The sequence below is a fragment of the Myxocyprinus asiaticus genome, chromosome 42 (genome assembly GCF_019703515.2).
Source record: "Myxocyprinus asiaticus isolate MX2 ecotype Aquarium Trade chromosome 42, UBuf_Myxa_2, whole genome shotgun sequence".
In the NCBI taxonomy this organism is placed as follows: Eukaryota; Metazoa; Chordata; class Actinopteri; order Cypriniformes; family Catostomidae; genus Myxocyprinus; species Myxocyprinus asiaticus.
Genome location: NC_059385.1, coordinates 1,830,371 through 1,857,756, shown reverse-complemented (window position 1 = coordinate 1,857,756; position 27,386 = coordinate 1,830,371). Strand labels below are relative to the sequence as shown.

General features: G+C 37.8%; 1 protein-coding gene across 1 annotated transcript in view; it reads left to right on the top strand.

Moving 5' to 3' along the window:
* The window catches only part of LOC127433070 (band 4.1-like protein 4), a 62,269-nt gene that overhangs the window by 30,487 nt on the left and 4,396 nt on the right, over positions 1-27,386 (top strand). Inside the window, exons 6-20 of the mRNA XM_051684715.1 lie at positions 428-548; positions 5,872-5,959; positions 6,103-6,191; positions 6,442-6,505; positions 7,438-7,529; positions 11,777-11,854; positions 14,204-14,322; positions 14,803-14,890; positions 18,224-18,304; positions 19,222-19,335; positions 22,651-22,701; positions 23,080-23,157; positions 24,356-24,475; positions 25,027-25,074; positions 25,162-25,230. Of these exons, the coding sequence (XP_051540675.1) occupies positions 428-548; positions 5,872-5,959; positions 6,103-6,191; positions 6,442-6,505; positions 7,438-7,529; positions 11,777-11,854; positions 14,204-14,322; positions 14,803-14,890; positions 18,224-18,304; positions 19,222-19,335; positions 22,651-22,701; positions 23,080-23,157; positions 24,356-24,475; positions 25,027-25,074; positions 25,162-25,230 (1,300 nt within the window). The remainder of the gene's footprint in view (positions 1-427; positions 549-5,871; positions 5,960-6,102; positions 6,192-6,441; positions 6,506-7,437; positions 7,530-11,776; positions 11,855-14,203; positions 14,323-14,802; positions 14,891-18,223; positions 18,305-19,221; positions 19,336-22,650; positions 22,702-23,079; positions 23,158-24,355; positions 24,476-25,026; positions 25,075-25,161; positions 25,231-27,386) is intronic.

The following is a 27,386-nucleotide window of genomic DNA, read 5'->3' as shown; positions in this document are numbered from 1 at the left end:
AACTGTATTGAAATCCCTCATGCTTCTTTATATTGTTCATTAAATGAACTTCTTTTCTTCTTCACAGTTTTCTGCAATTAATTCAGCTTGAACCTTTTATGGATAATTTCATTTCTTGGTCTGCTATGTATTTTTGTTTTACAAAACAAAGAAATGCAAGAAATGTAACATTAAAGTCTGACAATCTCCTACTGACTTGATGTGATGATGTCATTGTAATATTTAACTATATGTGGATTTACAACTTTTCTAACTACATTTTTACCTTAAACTCAACACTGTTTTCATGCTGTCTTGCAAGCACTGGCGTTTCTTTCATGAAATGCAAATCTGACTAATAGGAAAGTTGATTACCTCACAGATTACAGTCAGTCATTTTAGCCTCTTGCTCTGATATTAACTGTGTCTTCTGTGTGTTCTTCCACAGCTGAGCTCGGAGATTACGACCCGTACAAACATACGCCAGGTTACGTGTCAGAATATCGCTTTGTACCCGATCAGAAAGAAGAACTAGAGGACGCCATCGAGCAGGTCCATAAAACTGTCATGTAAGACAATAAGCAACTCCATGTCACACACCATAATCCATATTCTCTTTTATAAGTACGCATTGCAACCACAAAGGGCGCTGTAGCACACTGTGTGTATACTGTATCCCACAATGTCATGCACTTAATTTGACCTTCCGTTTCCAGTGTGACAAATGAGCATTAAACATGCTGTTTAGCATGCAGCATACATACTACAGCGTAATGTTTTATAGAGTATATACTGGTCAGTATGCAGTATGCAGTATGCATAGCCAGTGTTTCAGTTCCAGTGATTACAGTTTGTAGTTACTGTTCTTCTCAGCCCAGTAAGTACTTAAAAGTTTTGTTTTCATTTTCAAGTAGACAATAACAAATAGAAGAATAATTTAAAAACAATCCAGCAGTGTCATTATGTCCATATTTTTGGATGTGTACAAGTCCCTAATATCATAACATGTTTTGGGACATGCACCAGGGTGATACCATCATTTTGGACATTTACCATGGTAATACCATGTTTTTGGACATGTACTTGGGTGATACCATCATTTTGGACATTTACTATGGTAATACCATGTTTTATGTTCATTCTATGGTAATACCATGTTTTTGGACATGTACTAGGGTGATACCATCATTTTGGACATTTACTATGGTAATACCATGTTTTTGGACATGTACTTGGGTGATACCATCATTTTGGATATTTACTATGGTAATACCTTGCTTTTTGGTCATGTGCTATGTAAAACCATGTTTTTTTTTGGGGGGGGGGGGGGGCCATTTACCATGATAATACCATGTTTTTTTGTTCGTACTATGGTAATGCTATGTTTTTGGACATGTACTTGGGTGTTACCATCATTTTGGACATTTACCATGGTAATACCATGTTTTTTTGTTCATACTATGGTAATGCCATGTTTTTGGACATGTACTTGGGTGATACCATCATTTTGGACATTTACCATGGTAATACCATGTTTTTGGACATGTGCCATGGTATACCATAATTGTTTACATTTACCATGATAATACCATGTTTTTGGACATGTACTAGGGTGATACCATCATTTTGGACATTTACCATGGTAATACCATGTTTTTGGACATGTGCCATGGTATACCATAATTGTTTACATTTACCATGGTAATACCATGTTTTTTTGTTCGTACTATGGTAATACCATGTTTTTGGACATGTACTAGGGTGTTACCATCATTTTGGACATTTACCATGGTAATACCATGTTTTTGGACATGTGCCATGGTATACCATAATTGTTTACATTTACCATGATAATACCATGTTTTTGGACATGTACTAGGGTGATACCATCATTTTGGACATTTACCATGGTAATACCATGTTTTTTTGTTCATACTATGGTAATGCCATGTTTTTGGACATGTACTTGGGTGATACCATCATTTTGGACATTTACCATGGTAATACCATGTTTTTGGACATGTGCCATGGTATACCATAATTGTTTACATTTACCATGGTAATACCATGTTTTTGGACATGTACTTGGGTGTTACCATCATTTTGGACATTTACCATGGTAATACCATGTTTTTTTGTTCGTACTATGGTAATGCCATGTTTTTGGACATGTACTAGGGTGTTACCATCATTTTGGACATTTACCATGGTAATACCATGTTTTTGGACATGTGCCATGGTATACCATAATTGTTTACATTTACCATGGTAATACCATGTTTTTTTGTTCGTACTATGGTAATACCATGTTTTTGGACATGTACTAGGGTGTTACCATCATTTTGGACATTTACCATGGTAATACCATGTTTTTGGACATGTACTTGGGTGATACCATCATTTTGGACATTTACCATGGTAATACCATGTTTTTTTGTTCGTACTATGGTAATGCCATGTTTTTAGACATGTACTAGGGTGTTACCATCATTTTGGACATTTACCATGGTAATACCATGTTTTTGGACATGTGCCATGGTATACCATAATTGTTTACATTTACCATAGTAATACCATGTTTTTTTGTTCGTACTATGGTAATACCATGTTTTTGGACATGTACTAGGGTGTTACCATCATTTTGGACATTTACCATGGTAATACCATGTTTTTGGACATGTGCCATGGTATACCATAATTGTTTACATTTACCATGGTAATACCATGTTTTTTTGTTCGTACTATGGTAATACCATGTTTTTGGACATGTACTAGGGTGTTACCATCATTTTGGACATTTACCATGGTAATACCATGTTTTTGGACATGTGCCATGGTATACCATAATTGTTTACATTTACCATGATAATACCATGTTTTTGGACATGTACTAGGGTGATACCATCATTTTGGACATTTACTATGGTAATACGATAATTCTGGACATTTACCATGGTAATACCATGTTTTTTTGTTCATACTATGGTAATGCCATGTTTTTGGACATGTACTTGGGTGATACCATCATTTTGGACATTTACTATGGTAATACCTTGCTTTGTGGTCATGTGCTATGTAAAACCATGTTTTGTTTTTTTTGGGACATTTACCATGATAATACCATGTTGTTTTTGTTCATATTATGGTAATGCCATGTTTTTGGACATGTGCTATGGTAATATGATCATTTTGGACATTTACCATGTTAATACCATGTTTTTTTGTTCGTACTATGGTAATGCCATGTTTTTGGACATGTGCCATGGTAATATGATCATTTTGGACATTTACCATGGTAATACCTTGCTTTGTGGTCATGTGCTATGTAAAACCATGTTTTGTTTTTTTTGGGACATTTACCATGATAATACCATGTTGTTTTTGTTCATATTATGGTAATGCCATGTTTTTGGACATGTGCCATGGTAATATGATCATTTTGGACATTTACCATGGTAATACGATAATTCTGGACATTTACCATGATAATACCATGTTTTTTTGTTCATACTATGGTAATGCCATGTTTTTGGACATGTACTAGGGTGTTACCATCATTTTGGTCATTATGATGGTAACACCATTTTTGGATGTGGAAAAACAGACGAATCTGTCCTGTAGATTCATCACTCGAACACAAAAGCAAGAGCAGGATTAGATGTTATCACGCATTCAAATGATTTTATGAGTAATCCGAAAGCAGAAGGTGTGTGTTGATTATGTCAGATGTTGAGCTTTCAATTCTTTTGTCATCATGTCTTGTTTCTCCTAAAGACATTCATGGGCGGATATGCAGACACAGATTAATCATAGTTCTAGATTACCAGTGGTTCTCCATTGAAACTCAATATTATGTATCAAGACTGTCTGCATGTGTGTAATTAAATGAAACTCAATCTGTTGTCAACACACTGAAGATTTAGATTGTTGAGCCAAACCAGACATACACGTCTACTCCAGAAGTTAATATCACTGGTATTACATTAAAGCGATGGTTCACCCAAAAATTTAAATTCTGTCATTATTTACTCACCCTCATGTCATTTTAAACCCATCTGACTTCCTTTCGTGGAACCCCAAAAGGGAAATGTTTGAGGACTATTCTGGCTGGTCTTTTCCATATAATGAATGACGTGAATGAGGACTGGGGCTGTCGAGCATCATATAAGTAGTTCATGCGAGTCATGTGCTGTATTGGAAGTCTTCTGAAGCCTTACGAAAGCTTTCTGTGAGGAACAGATGTGAATTTAAGTCTTTATTCACTGAAAATCTTGAAGCTCTCAAATAAAAAAATGGCACGTTAGACCCCAACACCTGTATATTCTCTGAAAACAAATCTTATTATCTTGATTATAATACATAACAATAAATAGCTGCCTTTAGGAAGGGGATCGACATATTTAGGGGTCCTTGGCATAAAGCCGCCCCTCGTGCTAGTATTCCATTCCACACAGCCGTAGACAAAGAGAGTGTAAGGATATGGAAAACGCTCTTAGTGTCAGAACAAAAGAATCGTGGGTGATTTGAACTCGTGTCTGTGATGTTTCTCACACTGCACCAGATTTGCTGTGCACAATAAACGCTGCAACGATTAGGAGGCAATATGCAGCCACACGCACGCACAGGGGCCAAATGAAAGGGCTGAATGTGGTTAAGTCCCTGGGGTGGCTGCAATTGACGGGGCTCGACACTTTATAAAAGAACATCTACAATCACCCAGGCCCCACCCTGCACGCTCGCCTGCCCTGCGCCAATCTGCTCTGTGAAAGGAATCCTTAATGCATTCACACATATGTGATCCTCCCTGCTGGGCATGATGGGGCGACTCGTGAACACAGGAGCACGAGACGGCCGGCGAATGAGCGGTGATCACACATCAGCATGTGTTTGAGCATTACCAGAGTGTGTATATCAACAGACACTGTATATATAGCATGGTGAATCTCACGAAACATGTCAAGAACATGTCCAGGTCACATTTCACGCCAACATATAATACAAATTATGTAAGAAAGAAATTAAAGCCTAGGAAAAATGGGTGGAAATGTGTTTAATTGCCATGAAAATAATGTTGCAATGCAAAAAAATTAAAATAAGCTTCATTTTCTTAATGCATTGTTTTGTTTTGCTTTGTTTAGGGGGGGGGGGCATTAAAAAGTGCATTAAAAAGCATGCAAAAAAATTACATTGCACCTAATTAAATCATGTCCGAATTTGAAATGTGATGATGCTTTGCATCATTTAGTAAATAATCATAATCAAATTGGTGTCTCAGCCAATATTTACACCCCTATGAACATACAGTATATCTGCACGTTACTCTTGATTGTCCTTCCTGAATGTCCCCTGTGGGATCAATAAAGTTTAATCTCATCTGAATTAGTGTTAAAATTCTGTGCCTGCCTCAATGCTTTTGCATTAGTAGGTTAAATTAACAGCTGATTTTCGTTTGACCTCACTGGAATGTGTCTGTTAATCAGTCTGTGAAAAACACACTATACAAATCACTGATTTCTTAAACGAGTTTGAAAAAATGCTGAAAATTACGTTCAAATATTTCTGGATAAATATGTGAGTTAATGATTAATATTTGAAGGATTGGTCCTGAAGGAGCTATACGGTGTGTCTTGCACTTAATAAATGTTTTGTCAGGCAACCTCAGAATGTGCTTCATGTGGTAACATCTACATTAACTGGTTTTAGAAGTCAAAAATTATGTTCAAATGACTGTCAGTTTTAAGGGTGAGATGAAGTAAAAAATTGTTCCTTGAGGTAACACCTGCACATTTTCAGTTTACGGTGTATTTTACCTATGGCTTTGATTATTGCGTTATGCATTTTGATTGTTTCTCTTCTAAGTTTTGTGTTCAATATCATGACCTCTCTGTGCAGGGGTCAGGTGCCCGCAGAAGCTGAAAATAATTACTTGGGAATCGCCAAGACACTGGAAATGTACGGAGTCGACCTGCACCCTGTGTTTGTAAGCAGAGCCACAAGCTCTTCAGTTCACTTTAATCTCTGTTGTTATATTACAAGTTTTTATTTTCCTCTGTTTAGTTCTGTGGTGTTGGTATTTATCTTCTGTATTAATTATTTAAAGCTTTTAAATGCGTATGTTTTTAGGGTGAACAGCAATCTGAATACTTTCTGGGACTGACGCCTGTTGGAGTTGTTGTTTACAAAAATAAAACACAAGTCGGCAAATATTTCTGGTGGGTTTACATATACAGAATTTTTTACCTGCTTAATTATTTAATTTAATTGAATTTAATATTATATTATTTTTTATTTTATTTATATTGTATTATATTATTTTTTATTTTATGTATTTTTTTATAAAATATATATATATATATATATATATTTATTTTTTTTTTTTTTTTTTTTTTTTTTTTTTTTTTTTTTTTATTATACAACGTAATTTAAAAAATCCTAAGGTCTTTTTAATGTATGATGTTTCAGGCCAAGAATTACAAAAGTATATTTCAAGGAGACGCAATTTGAGCTGCGGGTTATGGGCAGAGACGTAAGTAAAATATTCAGTATAATGACAAAATATTTAGATTTTTATTTTATTTTTAATTTTTTTATCCCCTTTTCTCCCAATTTGGAATGCCCAATTCCCACTACTTTGTAGGTCCTCGTGGTGGTGCGGTTACTCACCTCAATCCGGGTGGCGGAGGACAAGTCTCAGTTGCCTCCGCTTCTGAGACCGTCAATCCGCGCATCTTATCACGTGACTCGTTGTGCATGACACCGCGGAGACTCACAGCATGTGGAGGCTCATGCTACTCTCCACGATCCACGCACAACTTACCACATGCCCCATTGAGAGCGAGAACCACTAATCACGACCATAAGGAGGTTACCCCATGTGACTCTACCCTCCCTAGCAACCGGGCCAATTTGGTTGCTTAGGAGACCTGGCTGGAGTCACTCAGCACACCCTGGATTCAAACGCGTGACTTCAGGGGTGGTAGTCAGCGTCAATACTCGCTGAGCCACCCGTGCTCCACCTCTATTCCTTTTCAGAGCAAGCAGAAAAATTAGATATTAAAACTTGTACATGTATTTCCAAAACATGTCATTGCAGATGCTTTCGTTACATCCATTTGCACCAATCATGACCTCTGTGTGGAAAATTCCATGTGAGAACCGTTCAACACACAAAGGAAAATTCTTTGTGGAGTCAATGAAAATCCCATTATTGATCGAGTGTTATGGCGGCCTTTAAGCCCCTCGTGAGATTCCCTTGAAAGTGTGTATAAAGCCTTTCCTCCAGGGGCCGATTAATCGTGTGAGTGCAGGGGGATCTGCCTTTAACGACCCAGTTCATTTAATCTCGTGAGAACAGACTAATTACAGCACATCAGGGTTATGAGGTTCAACATTTAACATAAAGCAGAATATAGAATATACATCTATAAAACATTTTCTCTTTTTTTCTTTTTTTCACAGTGTAATGAAACTTCATTCTTTTTTGATGCTCCCAGTAAGACGGCGTGTAAGAATCTCTGGAAATGTTGTGTGGAGCATCACACCTTCTTCAGGTAGAAGACAACTTACACTTTCTGGTATTGGTATTTCATTGTGTTCCCTTGGTTTTGGTCTTGTACTATGTTAATACCATGTTCTTTGTCAGTTTACTATGGTAATGCCATATGTTTTGGTCATTTACTGTTGTATTGCCATGTTATCTGGACATATACTATGTTAAACCGTGATTCTTTTTTACATGTAAGATAATAATGTCATGTTTTTTAGTCATGTACAGTGTTTTTGGTAATTTACTGTGATAATACCATGTTTCTTGGACATGTACCAGGGTAATACCAGATTTTTGGATTTATATTGTGTTAATACCATGATTTCTTTTGGACATGTACCCTTATAATACCATGTTTTCTTGTCATTTACTATGGTAATACCAGTTTTATTTGAACAAAAACCAGGGTAATACTATAATTTACTATGGTAACACCATATTTTTTGGGCATGCACTATGGTATTAAATATATATATATATATTTTTTTTTTTTTTTTTTACACTAATGCCATATTTTACACTAATGTAATGCCATAACATATCCCATGGTAATACCATAATTTTCTACATTTACTATGGAAATACCAGATTTTTTGGACATGTACCCTGGTAATACCATGTTGTTTGTGGTACTACGTGGTACTATGGTAATGCCATGTTGTTTGTGGTACTATGTGGTACTATGGTAATGCCATGTTGTTTGTGGTACTATGGTAATGTCATGTTGTTTGTGGTACTATGGTAATGCCACGTTGTTTGTGGTACTATGGTAATACCATGTTGTTTGTGGTACTATGGTAATGCCATGTTGTTTGTGGTACTATGGTAATACCATGTTGTTTGTGGTACTATGGTAATGCCATGTTGTTTGTGGTGCTATGGTAATACCATGTTGTTTGTGGTACTATGGTAATACCACGTTGTTTGTGGTACTATGGTAATGCCACGTTGTTTGTGGTACTATGGTAATACCATGTTGTTTGTGGTACTATGGTAATGCCATGTTGTTTGTGGTGCTATGGTAATACCATGTTGTTTGTGGTACTATGGTAATACCACGTTGTTTGTGGTACTATGGTAATGCCACGTTGTTTGTGGTACTATGGTAATACCACGTTGATTGTGGTACTATGGTAATGCCACGTTGTTTGTGGTACTATGGTAATGCCATGTTGTTTGTGGTACTATGGTAATGCCATGTTGTTTGTGGTACTATGGTAATACCATGTTGTTTGTGGTACTATGGTAATACCACGTTGTTTGTGGTACTATGGTAATGCCACGTTGTTTGTGGTACTATGGTAATACCATGTTGTTTGTGGTACTATGGTAATGCCATGTTGTTTGTGGTATTATGGTAATGCCATGTTGTTTGTGGTACTATGGTAATACCATGTTGTTTGTGGTACTATAATAATACCATGTTGTTTGTGGTACTATGGTAATACCATTTTGTTTGTGGTACTATGGTAATGCCACGTTGTTTGTGGTACTATGGTAATACCATGTTGTTTGTGGTACTATGGTAATGCCATGTTGTTTGTGGTACTATGGTAATGCCATGTTGTTTGTGGTACTATGGTAATGCCAATGACATGTTGTTTGTGGTACTATGGTAATGCCATTTTGTTTGTGGTACTATGGTAATGCCACGTTGTTTGTGGTACTATGGTAATACCACGTTGTTTGTGGTACTATGGTAATACCATGTTGTTTGTGGTACTATGGTAATGCCAATGACATGTTGTTTGTGGTACTATGGTAATGCCATGTTGTTTGTGGTACTATGGTAATACCATGTTGTTTGTGGTACTATGGTAATGCCATGTTGTTTGTGGTAATATGGTAATGCCATGTTGTTTGTGGTACTATGTGGTACTATGGTAATGCCATGTTGTTTGTGGTACTATGGTAATGTCATGTTGTTTGTGGTACTATGGTAATGCCATGTTGTTTGTGGTACTATGGTAATACCATGTTGTTTGTGGTACTATGGTAATGCCATGTTGTTTGTGGTACTATGGTAATACCATGTTGTTTGTGGTACTATGGTAATGCCATGTTGTTTGTGGTACTATGGTAATACCATGTTGTTTGTGGTACTATGGTAATGCCATTTTGTTTGTGGTACTATGGTGATGCCATGTTTTGGACGTGTACCAGTCAGGGTTATACCATAATTTTGGACATTTACTATGGTAATACCTTTATTTTTTACATGTACCCTGGTAATACCATGTTGTTTGTCGTACTATGGTAAAACCTTGTTTTTTGGTCATGTACCATGTTTTTGGTCATTTACTGTGGTAATACCACATTTTTGGATATATATATACTATGTTAATACCATGATTTCTTTTGGACATGTACCCTGGAAATACCATGTTTTCTGGTCATTTACTATGGTAAAACAAGTTTTTTTGGACAAGTACCAGGGTAATAGCCTTTGTTGTTGACATGTGCCATAGTAATGCAGTAGTTTTGGAAATGCACTATGGTAATACCAACACTACTGTATATTTATGGAGATACTATATTAATTCCATATTTTTTTGGGACATATACCGTGGCAATACCATAGTATTAAGTGAAATTACTTGTAAATTCCATGGTATATAAATAACGTAATCTTTCAGTACCATGGTATTACCCTATAAGTTATTGTCAGGTAACCTACAAATGTGCTTCATGTGGTAACGTAACATAACCAGTTTTATTAAAGTAAAGAATATGATAGAATATTGCAGAATCAATCTGTACATTTCAGGTAAAAAATAGCTGAAGTTTGAACAACTTTATACACTTTAAAAGCATCTTAATCCTCACTAACCTTTTTTTTAGTGCAGAAAGACCAATCCTGATGTGTTATACTTCATCCTGTTTGATCTCACAGAGAAACACTGTGAACTGAAGGGCCATTTACATTCCTCAAGCTTTACTGAGACTTATATTCAAGGAAAGCTTTTGGGGAATACCGTGCAATCCTTCCCCTGTCCCTGGTGTTTATTTAATCAGAACAGTGTTATTTCACTCCCCAAAGAGCTTTACCGCGCTCACAACGCACAAGGACGGGGATTTCTGCTGGTAATCCGTGTGTGAAACTCAAGATGCTTCAGGAAACACAAAGAGCAACAGGAGATAGATTGACACATGTTACACCTCCAAACTCAGGAGACAACGTGAAAAACGAATACTGAAACTTTATGACTTTAAAGAGGATGAATAAGAACAAATTATTGATAATTGGTATTTGCTAGGTCATTACTATTACTATTGCTCATAGGGATTTGATCAAACCTCTAACATTAAGAATTAAACGTTCAGTGTTTTAATCGGTGTGACCGTTACTTTACTAAGAGATCACACTTACCATTTTCATCTAAAAAAATCCCAAAACTTAAACGTGTTTTAAAAACATGCCAAATCTTGTTTTATCATCATAGCAGTCGTATTCACAGCGATCTCTGAATGTTTTATCCAGCAATAACATCTGCACTGTAGAATTAGACAGAATACAACATGCCTGCGTTTTATTCAAATCTGTCATTATGTTCTGGCTTTTAATTTGTCTGCCGGTTGGTGAAACAAACTCTGTGTGTTCTCAGAGTTATACTTTCAAAGCTTTTGCATTTTAATGAGAGAAAAGCTTTGTAATTAACCTCATTAAAATATGTGTCTAAATAACAGATTTTTGGAAAAAGACTTTTTCTCAGGAGTGAAAATTTAAAGAAGAATTGTAAGAACTATCACCCCTGGAGTCACAAGTTCGAATACAGGGCGTGCTGTGTGACTCCAGCCAGGTCTCCTAAGCAACCAAATTGGGCCGGTTGCTAGGGAGGATAGAGTCACATGGGGTAACCTCCTCGTGGTCGTGATTAGTGGTTCTCGCTCTCAATGGGGCGTGTGGTAAGTTGTGTGTGGATCGTGGAGAGTAGCATGAGCCTCCACATGCTGTGAGTCTCCGCGGTGTCATGCACAACGAGTCACGTGATAAGATGCGCGGATTGACGGTCTCAGAAGCGGAGGCAACTGAGACTTGTCCTCCACCACCCAGATTGAGGCGAGTAACCGCGCCACCACGAGCACCTACTAAGTAGTGGGAATTGGGCATTCCAAATTGGGGAGAAAGGGGGATAAAAAAAAAGAAGAAGAAGAAGAATTGTAAGAAATGCATATAACGAAGTGTCATTATGTGAAGTGTTTTTATATATTTGTCTATTTGCTCTATTTAAAATGTTCTATCATTTACAGAATGCCAGAAAATGAGTCTAATTCATTGACGAGGAAACTGTCTAAATTCAGCTCTCTGGGCTCGAAGCATCGCTACAGGTTAGTACACATTATGTATATATATATATATATGTTAGGGATGGGAAATTTAACGCGTTAATTTCTGCAATTAATATTTTTTGTTTAACACGTTAAAAAAAAAAATTACGCAATTAATGCAGTATCCGTTTTTTTTACTTCCTGAAACTTAACGCAATAGGAGAAAGGTGTCCCGAGTTGTTCCTGGCAGGCTACTCAACCTACAGACTCCAATTAGGGTGGGGTTAGGGCATCTGATGCCTGCCAGGAACAAACCCAGGCACTTTTGTACAAAGGGCAAAACTTCACTAATGTTTTTCCCCACTTTCTGTGGCTAAAATTGACATATATAAATATTCAGGAGGTACACGCTCGACTCAGCTGCACATCCTAATACAGAAACTGATTGTGCGAAGCAACGCACGCTTATTCATTACACACGACGCATGTCCTGAGCAGATGCTAACTGTACGGAGCATGGAGACTTCACCCGCAAGCGTTGAACCAGAGGTGCGAGAGATACAGGCAAGCTGCCATATCTCTTTGCATCACCCGAAAACACTCACTCACTTTCATTTGAACCTGTTTCAAAAGCGAAACCGTGAAAGAGACCCAGCATGTGCGCGATAGAGACTGAGAAGGGCCTGATCGTTCAGCAAGCTACTGTCAGGTATACTTGCAAACACTGAACGGCAGCCAGAGAAAATAGTAGTTTTGAGATTTTAAACTTCAGCAAATTAAACTTCAGCATTCAGTATGTATGTATATCTGTATGTATAGTGTCTAATAATGCATTGGTACTGTACACTTAAGTTTCTCTTGCCAATAAAGTTTGATGTGAATTAAATCTGCCCATTTGATCCTATTATTAAACAAAGTCCACTGGAAAACCCAAATTGTAATTACAACATGACCACTGATTTTATGGCATACTAAATTAACTCTATCCGTGAAAAACAAAACAAAAACACATTTTAACACGTACATATTTAAATAATTAAAATAAATGATGACTAACCGATTTCTTGTAAGTTCTTTGGAACAAAGTATAAATTAAATTGTTTATGAAGATTTATTAAATGTTGCAATGTATCATGTACAATAATTTAATTGCGATTAATCACGATTAATCACAGAAAACTGTACGATTAATTATGAAAATATTTAATTGATTCACAGTCCTAATTTATACAGTATATAATATATAAAGGCTATATATATATATAAATACTGAAATTTTTTTACTTTATCAATTGAATGTTATGGCTGGCAGTTTAGCAGTGGAAAAAGAATATAATGATATTGAAATAAGTGAATATAAGTGAAATAAGTGAAGCAACACTATGTAACTGCTAAACAGTGATTATTTAAATATATTGATTTGGTTAAAACTCATGTTTATAGGGATACAGAAGCATGTATTATTTATTAAAGGGACAGTTCACCCAAAAATGAAAATTCGCTCATTGTTTACTCAACCTCATGGTATCCCAGGTGTGTATGACTTTCCTTCATCAGCAGAACACATATGAAGAAAAATAGTAAAATATCTCAGCTCAGAAGGTCCTTATAATGCAAGTGGATGGTGATCAGACTTTTGAAGCTCCAAATATCACAGACAGTCAGCATAAACGTCATCCATACGACTCCAGCGGTTAAATTAATGTGACACGATCGCTTTTGGTGCGAAAAAGGTCAATATTTAAGTACTTTTTTAACTATGAAGCCTTGCTTTCGGTTAGCAGCGGTATGGCCGTGTGATGTAATCGCGTTGGCATGTTCAAGTGAGAACTGACGCACGTGCGACACATCCGGAAGAGCAGTGCTGTTTACAAGTGAGAAGGAGGAGTGCTATACAGAAACTTCGTTAGTTTTGGTTTCGATCTGTCTTTATCTGTTTCTTTACTCACAATGGTGCATTTGTGTGCTTGTCCTGGATGTCTCAACTGTGAGAAAAACATGAGATTATGTCCATAACATGCCAGCGTTAATACGTCACACGAGAGATCGCGTGAACTCAGCGTTCTCGTGAAGCTTACCAGAAGCGTTGGATTATAGTTAAAAAGTACTATTGTGATTGTATCACTTTAGAAGACATTAATTTAACCGCTGGAGTCATATGGATGACGTTTATGCTGACTGCCTGTGATTATTGGAGCTTCAAAAGTCTGATCACCATCCACTTGCATTATAAGGACCTTCTGAGCTGAGATATTTCTCTGTTTTTCTTCAAATGTGTTCTGCTGATTTACAAACTGTTTATTCAGATTATTAATCTTCACAAAAATTTCATTTTTGGGTGAACTATCCCTTTAAGCTATTATTTAGGTATGATTTGTTAATTATTAAGTTGTCTGTCTCTGTCCCCAGTGGAAAGACTGCGATGCAGATTGGACGAGAGTCTGTATCTGTACCTCGAGCAGACCTGCAGGTGATCAGATCCCGCAGTAAGACCTACCCAAAGAGAAGCACACAGAACATCACTGCAGGTGAGCAGGACCAAGACCGTAATCATGTTACAGGTCCATGTTATTGCAGCACACACCGCACAAGACATGGCATTCATAATGTAATAAATGTCTATAGTGGCCACAAGTAAGAAAGAATTGGACACTTAAGTCACACTTATATATGTCTGAAAGTCATTGCTTAACGCCATGGTGATCTGGCATGCCAACAAAAAGCCAGAGTTGCTCAGCCAGGTCAAGAAATGTGTTTGTGAAATGACACGGTCCGTAACACATGCCTGACCTGACACGTGTGCTACACCTCTATTGTTCTGTCATTCGCACACGTAATCGTGGAAACGGCCTTTGAACGGTAATCACTTGAAACAATAAAAGAGAGACGAGCATCTGGTTGTTTGGAGGATACAGATGGGCAGATTTAATGTGATAAGAAATTGTTCTGGATAACTGAATGCAGACAGTAACGTTAGATTGATGTCTTCGGCTCAATTTGTGCTTTAGGACGGAACAGTGGAGGCCAGACGATCACAAAGATGGAGAATACGAGTGAAGGCCAGAGCAAAATGACAGCACTGTCACCAGTGAAGAGGTATTGCTCTCTTTTATTGAGTATTGTGTCTTTGTAGCTGCTCAAAAGTTGCTCTATTTGAGCTCATGAGACTTAAAATAAATAAGGTTCTCATTTATGTTTGATTGAAATATCAGTTGTGTCTCAGATGCTTCTTAAATTCCTTAGGAGGAATACAAATAGACACAAAAAGAGTATAGAGCTACAAAATGAATGTGGATAGCAGAGCTCAGATCATTTGTTGTTGGGAGAGTTTGATGAGAAATGTTTGAGTTCACATTGAGATCTCTGACGTTTGAATGCAGACTTTGGGTTCTTGATTACAGGTGCATCTCAATAAATTAGAATGTCTTGGAAAAGTTCATTTATTTCAGTAATTCAACTCAAATTGTGAAACTCGTGTATTAAATAAATTCAATGCACACAGACTGAAGTAGTTTAAGTCTTTGGTTCTTTTAATTGTGATGATTTTGGCTCACATTTAACAAAAACCCACCAATTCACTATCTCAAAAAATTAGAATATGGTGACATGCCAATCAGCTAATCAACTCAAAACACCTGCAAAGGTTTCCTGAGCCTTCAAAATTGTCTCTCAGTTTGGTTCACTAGGCTACACAATCATGGGGAAGACTGCTGATCTGACAGTTGTCCAGAAGACAATCATTGACACCCTTCACAAGGAGGGTAAGCCACAAACATTCATTGCCAAAGAAGCTGGCTGTTCACAGAGTGCTGTATCCAAGCATGTTAACAGAAAGTTGAGTGGAAGGAAAAAGTGTGGAAGAAAAAGATGCACAACCAACCGAGAGAACCGCAGCCTTATGATTGTCAAGCAAAATCGATTCAAGAATTTGGGAGAACCTCACAAGGAATGGACTGAGGCTGGGGTCAAGGCATCAAGAGCCACCACATACAGACATGTCAAGGAATTTGGCTACAGTTGTCGTATTCCTCTTGTTATGCCACTCCTGGCGTCTTACCTGGGCTAAGGAGAAGAAGAACTGGACTGTTGCCCAGTGGTCCAAAGTCCTCTTTTCAGATGAGAGCAAGTTTTGTATTTCATTTGGAAACCAAAGTCCTAGAGTCTGGAGGAAGGGTGGAGAAGCTCATAGCCCAAGTTGCTTGAAGTCCAGTGTTAAGTTTCCACAGTCTGTGATGATTTGGGGTGCAATGTCATCTGCTGGTGTTGGTCCATTGTGTTTTTTGAAAACCAAAGTCACTGCACCCGTTTACCAAGACATTTTGGAGCACTTCATGCTTCCTTCTGCTGACCAGCTTTTTAAAGATGCTGATTTCATTTTCCAGCAGGATTTGGCACCTGCCCACACTGCCAAAAGCACCAAAAGTTGGTTAAATGACCATGGTGTTGGTGTGCTTGACTGGCCAGCAAACTCACCAGACCTGAACCCCATAGAGAATCTATGGGGTATTGTCAAGAGGAAAATGAGAAACAAGAGACCAAAAAATGCAGATGAGCTGAAGGCCACTGTCAAAGAAACCTGGGCTTCCATACCACCTCAGCAGTGCCACAAACTGATCACCTCCATGCCACGCCAAATTGAGGCAGTAATTAAAGCAAAAGGAGCCCCTACCAAGTATTGAGTACATATACAGTAAATGAACATAATTTCCAGAAGGCCAACAATTCACTAAAAATGTTTTTTTTATTGGTCTTATGATGTATTCTAATTTTTTGAGATAGTGAATTGGTGGGTTTTTGTTAAATGTGAGCCAAAATCATCACAATTAAAAGAACCAAAGACTTAAACTACTTCAGTCTGTGTGCATTGAACTTATTTAATACACAAGTTTCACAATTTGAGTTGAATTACTGAAATAAATGAACTTTTCCACGACATTCTAATTTATTGAGATGCACCTGTATATATATATATATATATATATATATATATATATATATATTTAAGCAGTATCAGATGAGCAAGAGTGCGATGTGGCCCTTCATCAGCACTGCTGTGATTCAGCCGTAGGTAAATCACAGCAGTGCTGATTTAGGGCCATTATAGCATGATTGCGAGTTTGGTATTGCTTATATACAACAGTTCAATGAACAAGTCAATTAAAAAAAATTAGGAAAAACTGAGTACGGTAATAAAAACCGCATTTGTACATGGAACTACTTTCTTACATAACGGATCAGAATCTACCGTTGCTGGTTCAAACCAAATGATGCGTCCAAGCCTTCGTTAGTAATTCAAAAGCATCACTTTAGAACTAGTATCACAGTTTGTGCTGTTTCTATCAAGTTATTGAATAAACAAGGATGTGTGTGTATGTGTGAGAGAGAGAGAGAGAGAGAGAGAGAGAGAGAGAGAGTGTTTGCAATCACCTGTTGATGATGCTGTAGTCTGTTAGTCAGCTTTCTGACTAGATAGATAATGTCATTTTGGTGAAATTCATCCTATATTCTCAGTGGACAAATAGCCATCCAAGCGGGGTTATTCCTCCCTATTTCACGGTAGCTTTTGCGTGAGTCTTTCACTAAAGTAAGTGCAATCTCCTCCGTCATTTTGAACAGTATTTCCTCTCCAATATAAAAATTCCGGTAAGAGATAAGCGCCTTGAGTTTGTGTAATTAATCAGTCTGTTGTGTCTCTCAGCTGTGATGAGCCTTAATGCTGAAGTTCTTAGTTTAAAGCTGTTAAAAGCTATTTCCCAGCTTTAGTAGTGTAGTCGTAATCCGAGCAATCACGTAGTGCTGATGAATGAAAACACTGACTGATGCTGACTCACTTCACATCACCTGGCTCATATTACACACAAAAATGGTCTTTTGCCGCCACCTGCTGGCTAAAATATGTAATGTCACAAAAATAAATGTAAAGAGACACATATAGCTCTTAACACATATACATTGCTCTTACAATTTAGTTTAGAACCGCATGAACACAAGCAGAGTGATACAAACAGTGAAGCATCCGAGTGCTGCTGGTGTGAGACCATCAGTGCTCATGGAACGTCTCTCGTCCAATCAGATTCGAGGACCGGAACTAACTGTTGTATATTTATATATATATATATATATATATATATATATATATATATATTGTTTTAATTGCTCTACTTTGTCTTATAATGCATTTTTTGTTAAATCTTTATGCTTTTTAATGTGAGAATGTTTAGGTGGTATTAGTGTCCTATTATTTATTTACGACAAGGCTTTGTGTTTTTTTTTTTTTTTTTTTATTTCTTTTTTTTTATTATTATTTCAAGACAAATTTTCCTGCAGGCTCAATAAAGTGTAATTAATTTAATTAATTAATTCATAAAACAAAACCAAAAAAAGAGTTACTCAATAACTTTCGACACCTTATTTTTGCATTTCCTGAAGTCCCAAGGCAAAGACAGACTGCACTTCAGAAGACCAACACAACAAACATAGTGCACCCTGGGAAGAAGACGCACCACAGAGGTACAGAACTGTGATTCTGTGTTCAACGTTGAATAACAAAAGATCAGATAATCCCAATCACACAGAGCCAAAAGCTGTGTTCAGTCAACATAAAATGTAATTTTACTTACATAATCTCCAGCCTGATCTCGTGAAAAATACGTGACTGTGGCAAAATTTTTACACATATTGCAGCAGTTCCAAGGTGAAATTTCCACTATGTGGCGCTAAAAGCGAGTTAAATGCTCTTCCAAACAGATGTCGAGTTTTAAATCAACAAAACCGACCTCCCTACCCTAGGTCTTAATCCTAAACCTAACCGATAGTGTCAGAAAAAGCAAATGTGAGATGAAAGACACAACCACGTCATTTTGTAGTGCTTCTATGACACTTTAGGCTCAAATGTGTCGACTTGTGCTCTTCAGGACTCATACCCCGCTCCTTTACATCACAAGTGCAACACTCTATCAGTCGAGCTACAATTTGATCACACTCGAACAAGCTTGTAAATGTAGTTGGTTATGTAATGCAAATGTTAAAATGAGTCATGCGCTGTAGTAAAAGTGTTTAGATGTCATTAGTATTGTGTGAGGAACTGGATGAAAAGTAAGTGTTTATGACCTGATAATCTACTATTTTACACGTGATTTGTGTTCAAGTGAAAAGTCATTGATGATGTTCATTTCATCCAGAAACTGGCGCGATACATACAACGAGCTGCGTAAAAATCATTTTACAACAATGTAGGTATAGTAATGTGATGAAGTGTGCACAATAATACCTGTAACGTGTGTTAAGAACATAAATAGAGTCAACTTTGATTTCATGGTTTCATGTTGGGTAGATTAAGCTCTAATAATGTTTGCATATTTACTTATTAATGTGCATACTTGTCTTTTCGAAGTCTCCTCTAATTTGTCCCTCTCTTTGTTTCTCAGTGGGCTTTATAACTCGGCCAGCGAGCGGAACAAATCTCCCAAATTCCCCAAAGCTCACAGACGCTCGCCCTCGGGGGGAAACGAGAATGAGACATCTCACTCCGCCAGACGCAGGTGTGTGGGGTTATACACTCGTCGTTCTGTGTGCATTTGTGTGCCGACTGCATCTCTTTTCATTTTTAAGTGATCTTGAGTGTTAGTGAACTCTTAAGAAGCACATTAGATTCGTTTTGTACATTGGTGCTGATTCTAAATCTAGAAAGGCATTTGCCCCCTCTAGTGGACATTTGTTATAAAAGTGATTGAACTGTTCATATTTGTTTTCAAATTGTATGTAAATTGTGTAGTATTGAAGGATTTTGTTCCAGGTTTAAAACAACTGAAGCTCTATTACCACCAACAAAATTTGACTCGTTCCTTAGTGTGTAAAAGCAAGCAAAAATCATGTTTACAGGAATTCAGTGGAAGTCTTTAGGGCAAGCGTTCTAAAAGGTTTAAAAGAAGAAATGTGTGCAAGGATAGCAGAAAGCAACATGACGTAACTATCTGTCATATCATACTGTTCATGTGTTAAACTTGCTATAGTTTACTTTCACGTTGCTTCTTCATCAAATAGCAATGTCAAATGTAAATCAAGTCAATCACTGAAACATCAGCAGCACATTAAGGAACAAATAGCATGTTTAATATGTATGTGTACACGCATATGGAATACTGATAATTCACCATTGTTGCACAGAAAATCATTGTGATACAGTACTCATTTGTCTTGTGATAAACAAAGAAATGTTTATCCTGTGATAGTAAACTTATAGATATGAAACAATCATACAAATATGATTTATGGAAGCGCAAATAAGCGTCTCTGATTTTTAATGATCCTATACACTTTTGGTAATTAAGCAGTTATTAAAAATATATATATATATTTATTTATTTTTTTGCAATTTTGGCATTTGTGTTGTGATACACTATTTGTGAGAGAAATGTTGAGGAATACTAAAGAGGTGTGGGCACAGTTCCAAAAAATAGATGAGGTACAGGGGGTGGAATGAGGTCCCGGGTCACTAAAAGTTAAGATAGTTAAGATGTTTTATTGTCATTGTATACCACACAACAACATTTAGTTTGGCAACCCTCAAAGATAGCACAAAAGTAGTACAACAGTATTACACAGTACAAACGCAAGCAACAGTAGAAACAAGTGAATAAAGCTATACTAAAGTAAAAAAAAAATCAAATATAAAAATATATTTATCAATATAACTGTATTAACAAAAGTGAGACGTTGTAGTATATACAGTATGTATATTGCACATAGATCATTGATACAGTAAGGTAGATCAATACATTGATGTGGTAAAGTGTTCTGAAGTGCATTAGTGCAAGATGGCATTAGTGCCATATTAGTAGTGGGGGTGGGATGGGATGGGATGGGAGGAAAGAAAGGCTGTTTAGTGTTCAGTCTTTGGCAGCATTGAGGGAGCGGGGGTAATGGCAGCTACAGCTCTAGGAAAGAAGCTGTGCTTTAGTCTGTTTGTGCAGGACTTGATGGCTCTGTACCTCTTCCCCGATGGCAGCATGAAAAATAGACTGTGTCCTGGGTGGGTCTGGTCCTTGCTGATATTGTCGGGCTAGCATACACAGTGTCCAGGTCTGGCAGCTCAGATCATATGATCTGCTGTATGGCGTTCTAAATGGTCCAAAAATCAGACCACTGACCTGCCGTGGGAGGTTACTCCGCTATCGCCAGCCGCAATTAAGTCACCCGCTGATGATAGGCTGGCGCTGGCAACTGAGAGTGGATTGGGGTGCAGTCATGAGTGAAGAGGGTGAATAGGGCTGTGCTGAGCACACAGCCCTGCGGCACACCTGCGTTCAGGATGAGGCTGGAGGAAGTGTGATCGCCTATTCTGACATTTGTGGTCTGTTAATTAGGAAGTCCGCAATCCAAGAGCAGAGTGAAGAGCAGAGGCCCAGGTTGCCGAGTTTGATTGTGAGTTTATGAGGGATTATGGTGTTGAAGGTGGAGCTGAAGTCAATGAATAACATCCTAGCATAAGTGTTAGGCTGCTCCAGGTGTGACAGGGCTGTATGAAGTGCAAGCGGACAGCACCTTCTGTGGATCTGTTCTCTCTGTAGGTGAACTGGTACCTATCTAGGTCTCTGGGGATGATGTCCTTGATGTGCAAGAGTACGAGTCTCTCAAAGCACTTCATAATAACGGGTTAAGGCAACGGGTCAGTAGTCATTGAGGCACTTCACTGCAGACTTAAGGCAGGTGGGGACTGTTACGAGTTAAAGCGAGAGGTTGAAGATGGAAGTGTACACAAGTTGATCAGCACATGTCCTCAGTGTGCGGCCCTAAACCCTGTCTGGTCCTGCTGCTTTGCTGATGTCCATTTTCCTCAGAGTGGCTCTCACCTTGTGGTGCTGTAAGATGAGCGCTGGCTCATCCTCTGGTGGTGTAGTGTGAGCTCCAACTCTGCTACTTTGGTCATCAAAGTGAGCTGGTTCAATGTGTCAGGGAGTGTAGTCATATTGCTAATTTGTGTTGACCCTCCTTTATAGTCAGTAATTTTCTTGATGCCTTTCCACCTCTTTGATGCCCTCTCCTGGCATTCCTGTAGGCCAGCGCGTCGCCTGATTTAAATGCAGCATCTCTTTTTTTGAGCAGAGACTGTACATTTCTGTCCAACCATGGCTTCTGATTTGGGGACACTTTAATGGTTTTGATGGTCAGTATAGTCTCAGTACAGACGTCGACTGATATAGCATATTCCTCTAGGTCTGCTTCCAATCTGTGACAGTTTTAACAGCTGGCCTTGTTCTGCAAATTAGAGGTCTGTAGGATGGAGTCCTATAAAAGACCTGAGGTATGGTCTCACCATACATTGGGTCTTTAGTGACCCGGGACCTCATTTCACCCAGAATTGAAAATAAATAAATAAATAAATTAATTACATTGATTTTCTGTGCAACAATGGTGAATTATCAGTTTCCCATATGCATGATAAACGTGCCCATATGGCGAAACCCATGCATTTAAGGGTTACTAACTAACTGCATAGAGCTAAACTGAAATTTCTAGATCTACTTTATTACTTTTAGCAACTTGTTCAACAATGCATGTAATATATGGTCAGATAAGGACTATGGCATCTTATAAACATGATATAATCCTCAGCAAGTATTTTTCAACTCTTTTTTATCGTTTTGCAAGTTACTGTTAATGTGCAAGTTATTTGCCTCTGGCCGTCAAAAAGTCGTAACATCTCGTCTCAGGCGAGGAACTGATGAAAGAATCGCTCAGGATGAATAAATACTGCTAAATCCTCAAAGTATTTCAGGAGTTTCTGTGTCTGACATTCAGAGATGATGAAAGTAACTCAGTGTTTGTTTCTCGACTTTGTGTTTTTGTCTCAACAGAAGAGGACACAGCACTGAAGACCAACAAACAAACAAACAGCACAGGAGAAGGTATGCTTTTGTTTGTTTGCTTGTTTAGATATCAACTGCTTCACAACTATAGTCTATAATAATAAAAAAATTATGTGTCCCATTTTTCTTACTGTCGTTAATTCAGTCTCTTTGAGTTTCTCATTGGCTGTTTTTGGTGTTTAGTCAAGATTTCTCTTCTAAAAACAAAAAAGGCATTTGTGCCTGTGAATTATTTGTCACGGCCATCCAAGTTGGCATGGAGATGCAGAAGTACTTTGTAATTCTTGCATCAGAGGGTGCATTCTTGTGAATTGTAGGATGTGAATATTTCTAAACTTCCTTGAACTTTACAGATTTTTTCAGGACTCAGTCTCTCTTTTCTCTCGTGTCACCTTTTCACCCCAATTGGCTCTTTAGGTCACGTTCCCGTGGCAACACCAGCAGCGGAAGCGAATCAGAGAATTCCAATAGAGAACATCGTAAAAAGAGAAACCGGTCAGTAATTAGACAATAAAAGGGAACAGAGTTGCTGTCATAGTGGTCACCTGAAAATATTCATTATAAATCATGCCATTAATAGTATTTAAAATCAACGAATTGCAAGAAAATTTTCATTTTCAATGCAGAGCATATCAGAATCCAACTAGATACTAAACTAGATACTATATATAGAGAGAGAGAGATAGACAGATAGATAGATAGATAGATAGATAGATAGATAGATAGATAGATAGTGACAGACAGACAGACAGATAGATAGATAGATAGATAGATAGATAGATAGATAGATAGTGACAGACAGACAGACAGACAGACAGACAGATAGATAGATAGATAGATAGATAGATAGATAGATAGATAGATAGTGACAGACAGACAGACAGATAGATAGATAGATAGATAGATAGATAGATAGTGACAGACAGACAGACAGATAGATAGATAGATAGATAGATAGATAGATAGATAGTGACAGACAGACAGACAGACAGACAGACAGATAGATAGATAGATAGATAGTGACAGACAGACAGACAGACAGACAGACAGATAGATAGATAGATAGATAGTGACAGACAGACAGACAGACAGACAGACAGATAGATAGATAGATAGATAGTGACAGACAGACAGACAGATAGATAGATAGATAGATGGTGACAGACAGATAGACAGATAGATAGATAGATAGAGACAGACAGACAGATAGATAGATAGATAGATAGAGACAGACAGACAGATAGATAGATAGATAGATAGAGAGTGGCTGACAGACAGATAGATACATAGATAGATACATAGATAGATAGATAGATAGATAAAGAGTGACAGACAGACAGATACATAGATAGATAGATAGATAGTGACAGACAGATAGACAGATAGATAGATAGATAGATTAAGAGTGACAGACAGACAGATAGACAGATAGATAGATAGTGACAGACAGATAGACAGACAGATAGATAAATAGTGACAGACAGATAGACAGACAGATAGATAGATAGACAGATAGATAGACAGACAGATAGATAGATAGTGACAGACAGACAGATAGAGAGTGATAGACAGATAGATAGATAGTGACAGACAGACAGACAGATAGAGAGTGATAGATAGGACACGAATTTTGATCATAATATCAATACGTAAGCTGGTATGACTTTTGTAGAAATATGACTATATGTTGCAGGTCTCGTCAGGAGAACGAGATGGTGGATTCTGGTCCGCAGTGGGAAGTTGTTCTCCGCAGACAGAAAGAGAAAACGGCCAGCGATCCAAACCATCGGCGCTCACGACACCGCTCACGATCGTAAGCATCTGGCCAGGAAATTCCCCAGAATGGAAATAAGTCTGAATTAAATGAGTGTTTTAGTTGACTAATTACACGTGGTCTCTCTTTAAGTCAGAATCAAATCACTTTGTCACTTTCTTGTGTACACAATCGCAATGATGGGGAAATCTTGTGTGTGTGTGTGTGTGCGTGTGTGTGTGTGTGTGTGTAGAGCCAGAAGAGCTTAATATACACAAAAATGTAATGAAAACACAACATGCATACAATTTACACCAATACGGTGGCCTCAAATAAGAATTTTGACACTAAACCACACTTACAAATGTCAAAGCAAATGTCATTTATTTTAAAGAAAGAAAGCACAAGCTCGCTTTTCAAGCAAAATGTTTGACAAAATTGAAGTTTGCTTTCATACTTTGTTTTCTAATGCAATATCACTTAAGTGTTTTTCGGGTCATGCACATAATATACACATAATTACAATGCACAACATATTTAAAACTATTCCAGTTGGAACCTGTGGTAGTATGCAAACGTCTTGTTCAAACTTTTTCCGTTTTCTATCAAAGACGCAGCCCTGATGTTCAAGCTAAAGAACAACTTTGGAAGCACATACAGTGAGTTTAACATCACTACTTACTGACTGAATCTCTGAGCAGGTTTGTAAATGGAGCATACAGTGATGTTGTGATGTTTCTGTGCAGGAAGGAGCTGGTCGATCCGTCTGGTTTTACTGAGGAACAACTAAAGGAGATTCCATACAAAAAAGTGGAGTGAGTGGAATCAGACTGCCCTCTGTGAACCCTACGGAATTAGATCACTGTTAAAGGTTCTGCCAAAGATGAAAATTCTGTCATTATTTACTCACCCTCATGTTGTTCTGAACCAGTATGTCTTTCTTCAGTGGAACATTCAAGGAGATGTTTAGCAGAATGTTAGAAACTGACAGCCTCAGTCACCATTCACTTTCATTGTTTGGAAAAAAAATACATACCTACAAAATGTATATCCTCGTGCAACCCCGCGTCCCTCTGCGCGGACATTGTGTTTTGGCTTTGCTATATGCAACGCATAATTTAAATGAATTTAAACCAACTGATCTCAGTTCAGAAGCCTCTGGGCTGTCCTTAAAGGGTTAAATTCTGTGACAAAACAACATGCCGGAGATCACAGCACAGCACCAACAAAACTACATCTGGTAAGAAACCTCATTAAGTTATTACATTGAAACCTGTTTGAGTCAAAAGATTAGAGCCTCTAGTTTCCTTCGATGTGCCATTTTTACATTTTTTGCAATTTATCATGAAACAGCACACTGTTAAACACAATGACCACTATAGTGGACAGCAGTGCTAGTTTTTCATTAGAAATCCCATATTTACTGTGCATTTCACATTGAGAAAAAACTATGTTGCTTTCAGAGGCTTTATATGGAGTTAGGATGAAAATAAGGTGCATTTCAAACTGTTCTGAGACCAGTGCAGACAGACAGCACACTGGAGGTTAAGTCATTCCCTTAATAGGGAGCAAGGGAGCATCCTATAGCTCTCTATGCAGTTAAGTGCATTCACTCCTAAAATCTGATCAAAAGTTCAGTTTCAGGCTGCAGATGATGTTTGGATCACTCAACATGTTTGACAGACATGAGACAATGATAATCAGTACATAGATTCAGAATTTATAATGTATCATTTTTATTTTAACATGATTGGACGATGATGGCCATTACTTCGAATCAGAATTAATTATGCTAATTTGTGATTGGTAAAATGCTTCAGCACTGGCTTTGACTTGTTTGACAGTGCAAAGAGAGAACATTGAGATTTTGTTGCGTAGAAAAAACATTGTAACAAAAATTCAATCAAGTCAAATGATTTGTAAATTATATTCCCCTTTGCTATATTAAAAGCACCACAACTACACATTATATGATGTTTTATCTTGTGAATTTCATTGTTTTTTTTAAATGTACAGTCATTTCAAATCAGATTATTGCAACACACTCCAAAAAAGTTGGGACAGTCGAGTGTTTACCACTGTGAAACATCACCATCTCTTCTAATAACACTTATTAAGCATTTGGGCACTGAAGACACAAGTTTGTTAATTTAGAAAGTGGAATTTTCCCCCATTCATCCATTATGCAGGTTTTCAGCTGCACAATTGTACAGGGCCTTCGTTGCCATATTGTGCGCTTCATAATGTGCCACACATTCTCAATTGGAGATGTTCAGGACTGCAGACATGCCAATCTAGCACCCGCACTCTCTGATTATTCGGCCGGTATGTGGTTTGAAGTTGTCCTGCTGAAAATGCCGGGACGTCCCTGGAAAAGATGGTGCTGGATGGCAGTATATGCTGCTCCAAAATTTGTCTGCATTAATGGTGCCCTCACAGATGCCATCTGGCACCAACAATCATGCCACGGTCCAAATCACTGAGATCACATTTTCTCCCCATTCTGATGGTTGATGTGAACATTAACTGAAGCTCCTGACCCGTATCTGCATGATTTTATGCACTGCACTGCTTCCACACGATTGGCTGATTAGATAATCACATGGATGATTGTTGGTGCCAGACGGGCTGGTTTGAGTATTTCTGGGATTTTCACACACAACAGTCTCTAGAATTTACTCCGAATGGTGCCAAAAACAAAAAACATCCAGTGAGCGGCAGTTCTGTGGATGGAAACACCTTGTTGATGAGAGAGGTCAACAGAGAATGGCCAGACTGGTTCAAACTGACAAAGTCTACGGTAACTTAGATAACCACTCTGTACAATTGTGGTTGTACAGAATGCTGTTCTGAGATGCGGGTTGGCGCTGTTTTGGCGGCATGAGGGGGACTTACACAATATTGGGCAGGTGGTTTTAATGTTGTGGCTGATCGGTGTAAATACAGAGAGAATTTTTGCCATAACTTGCAC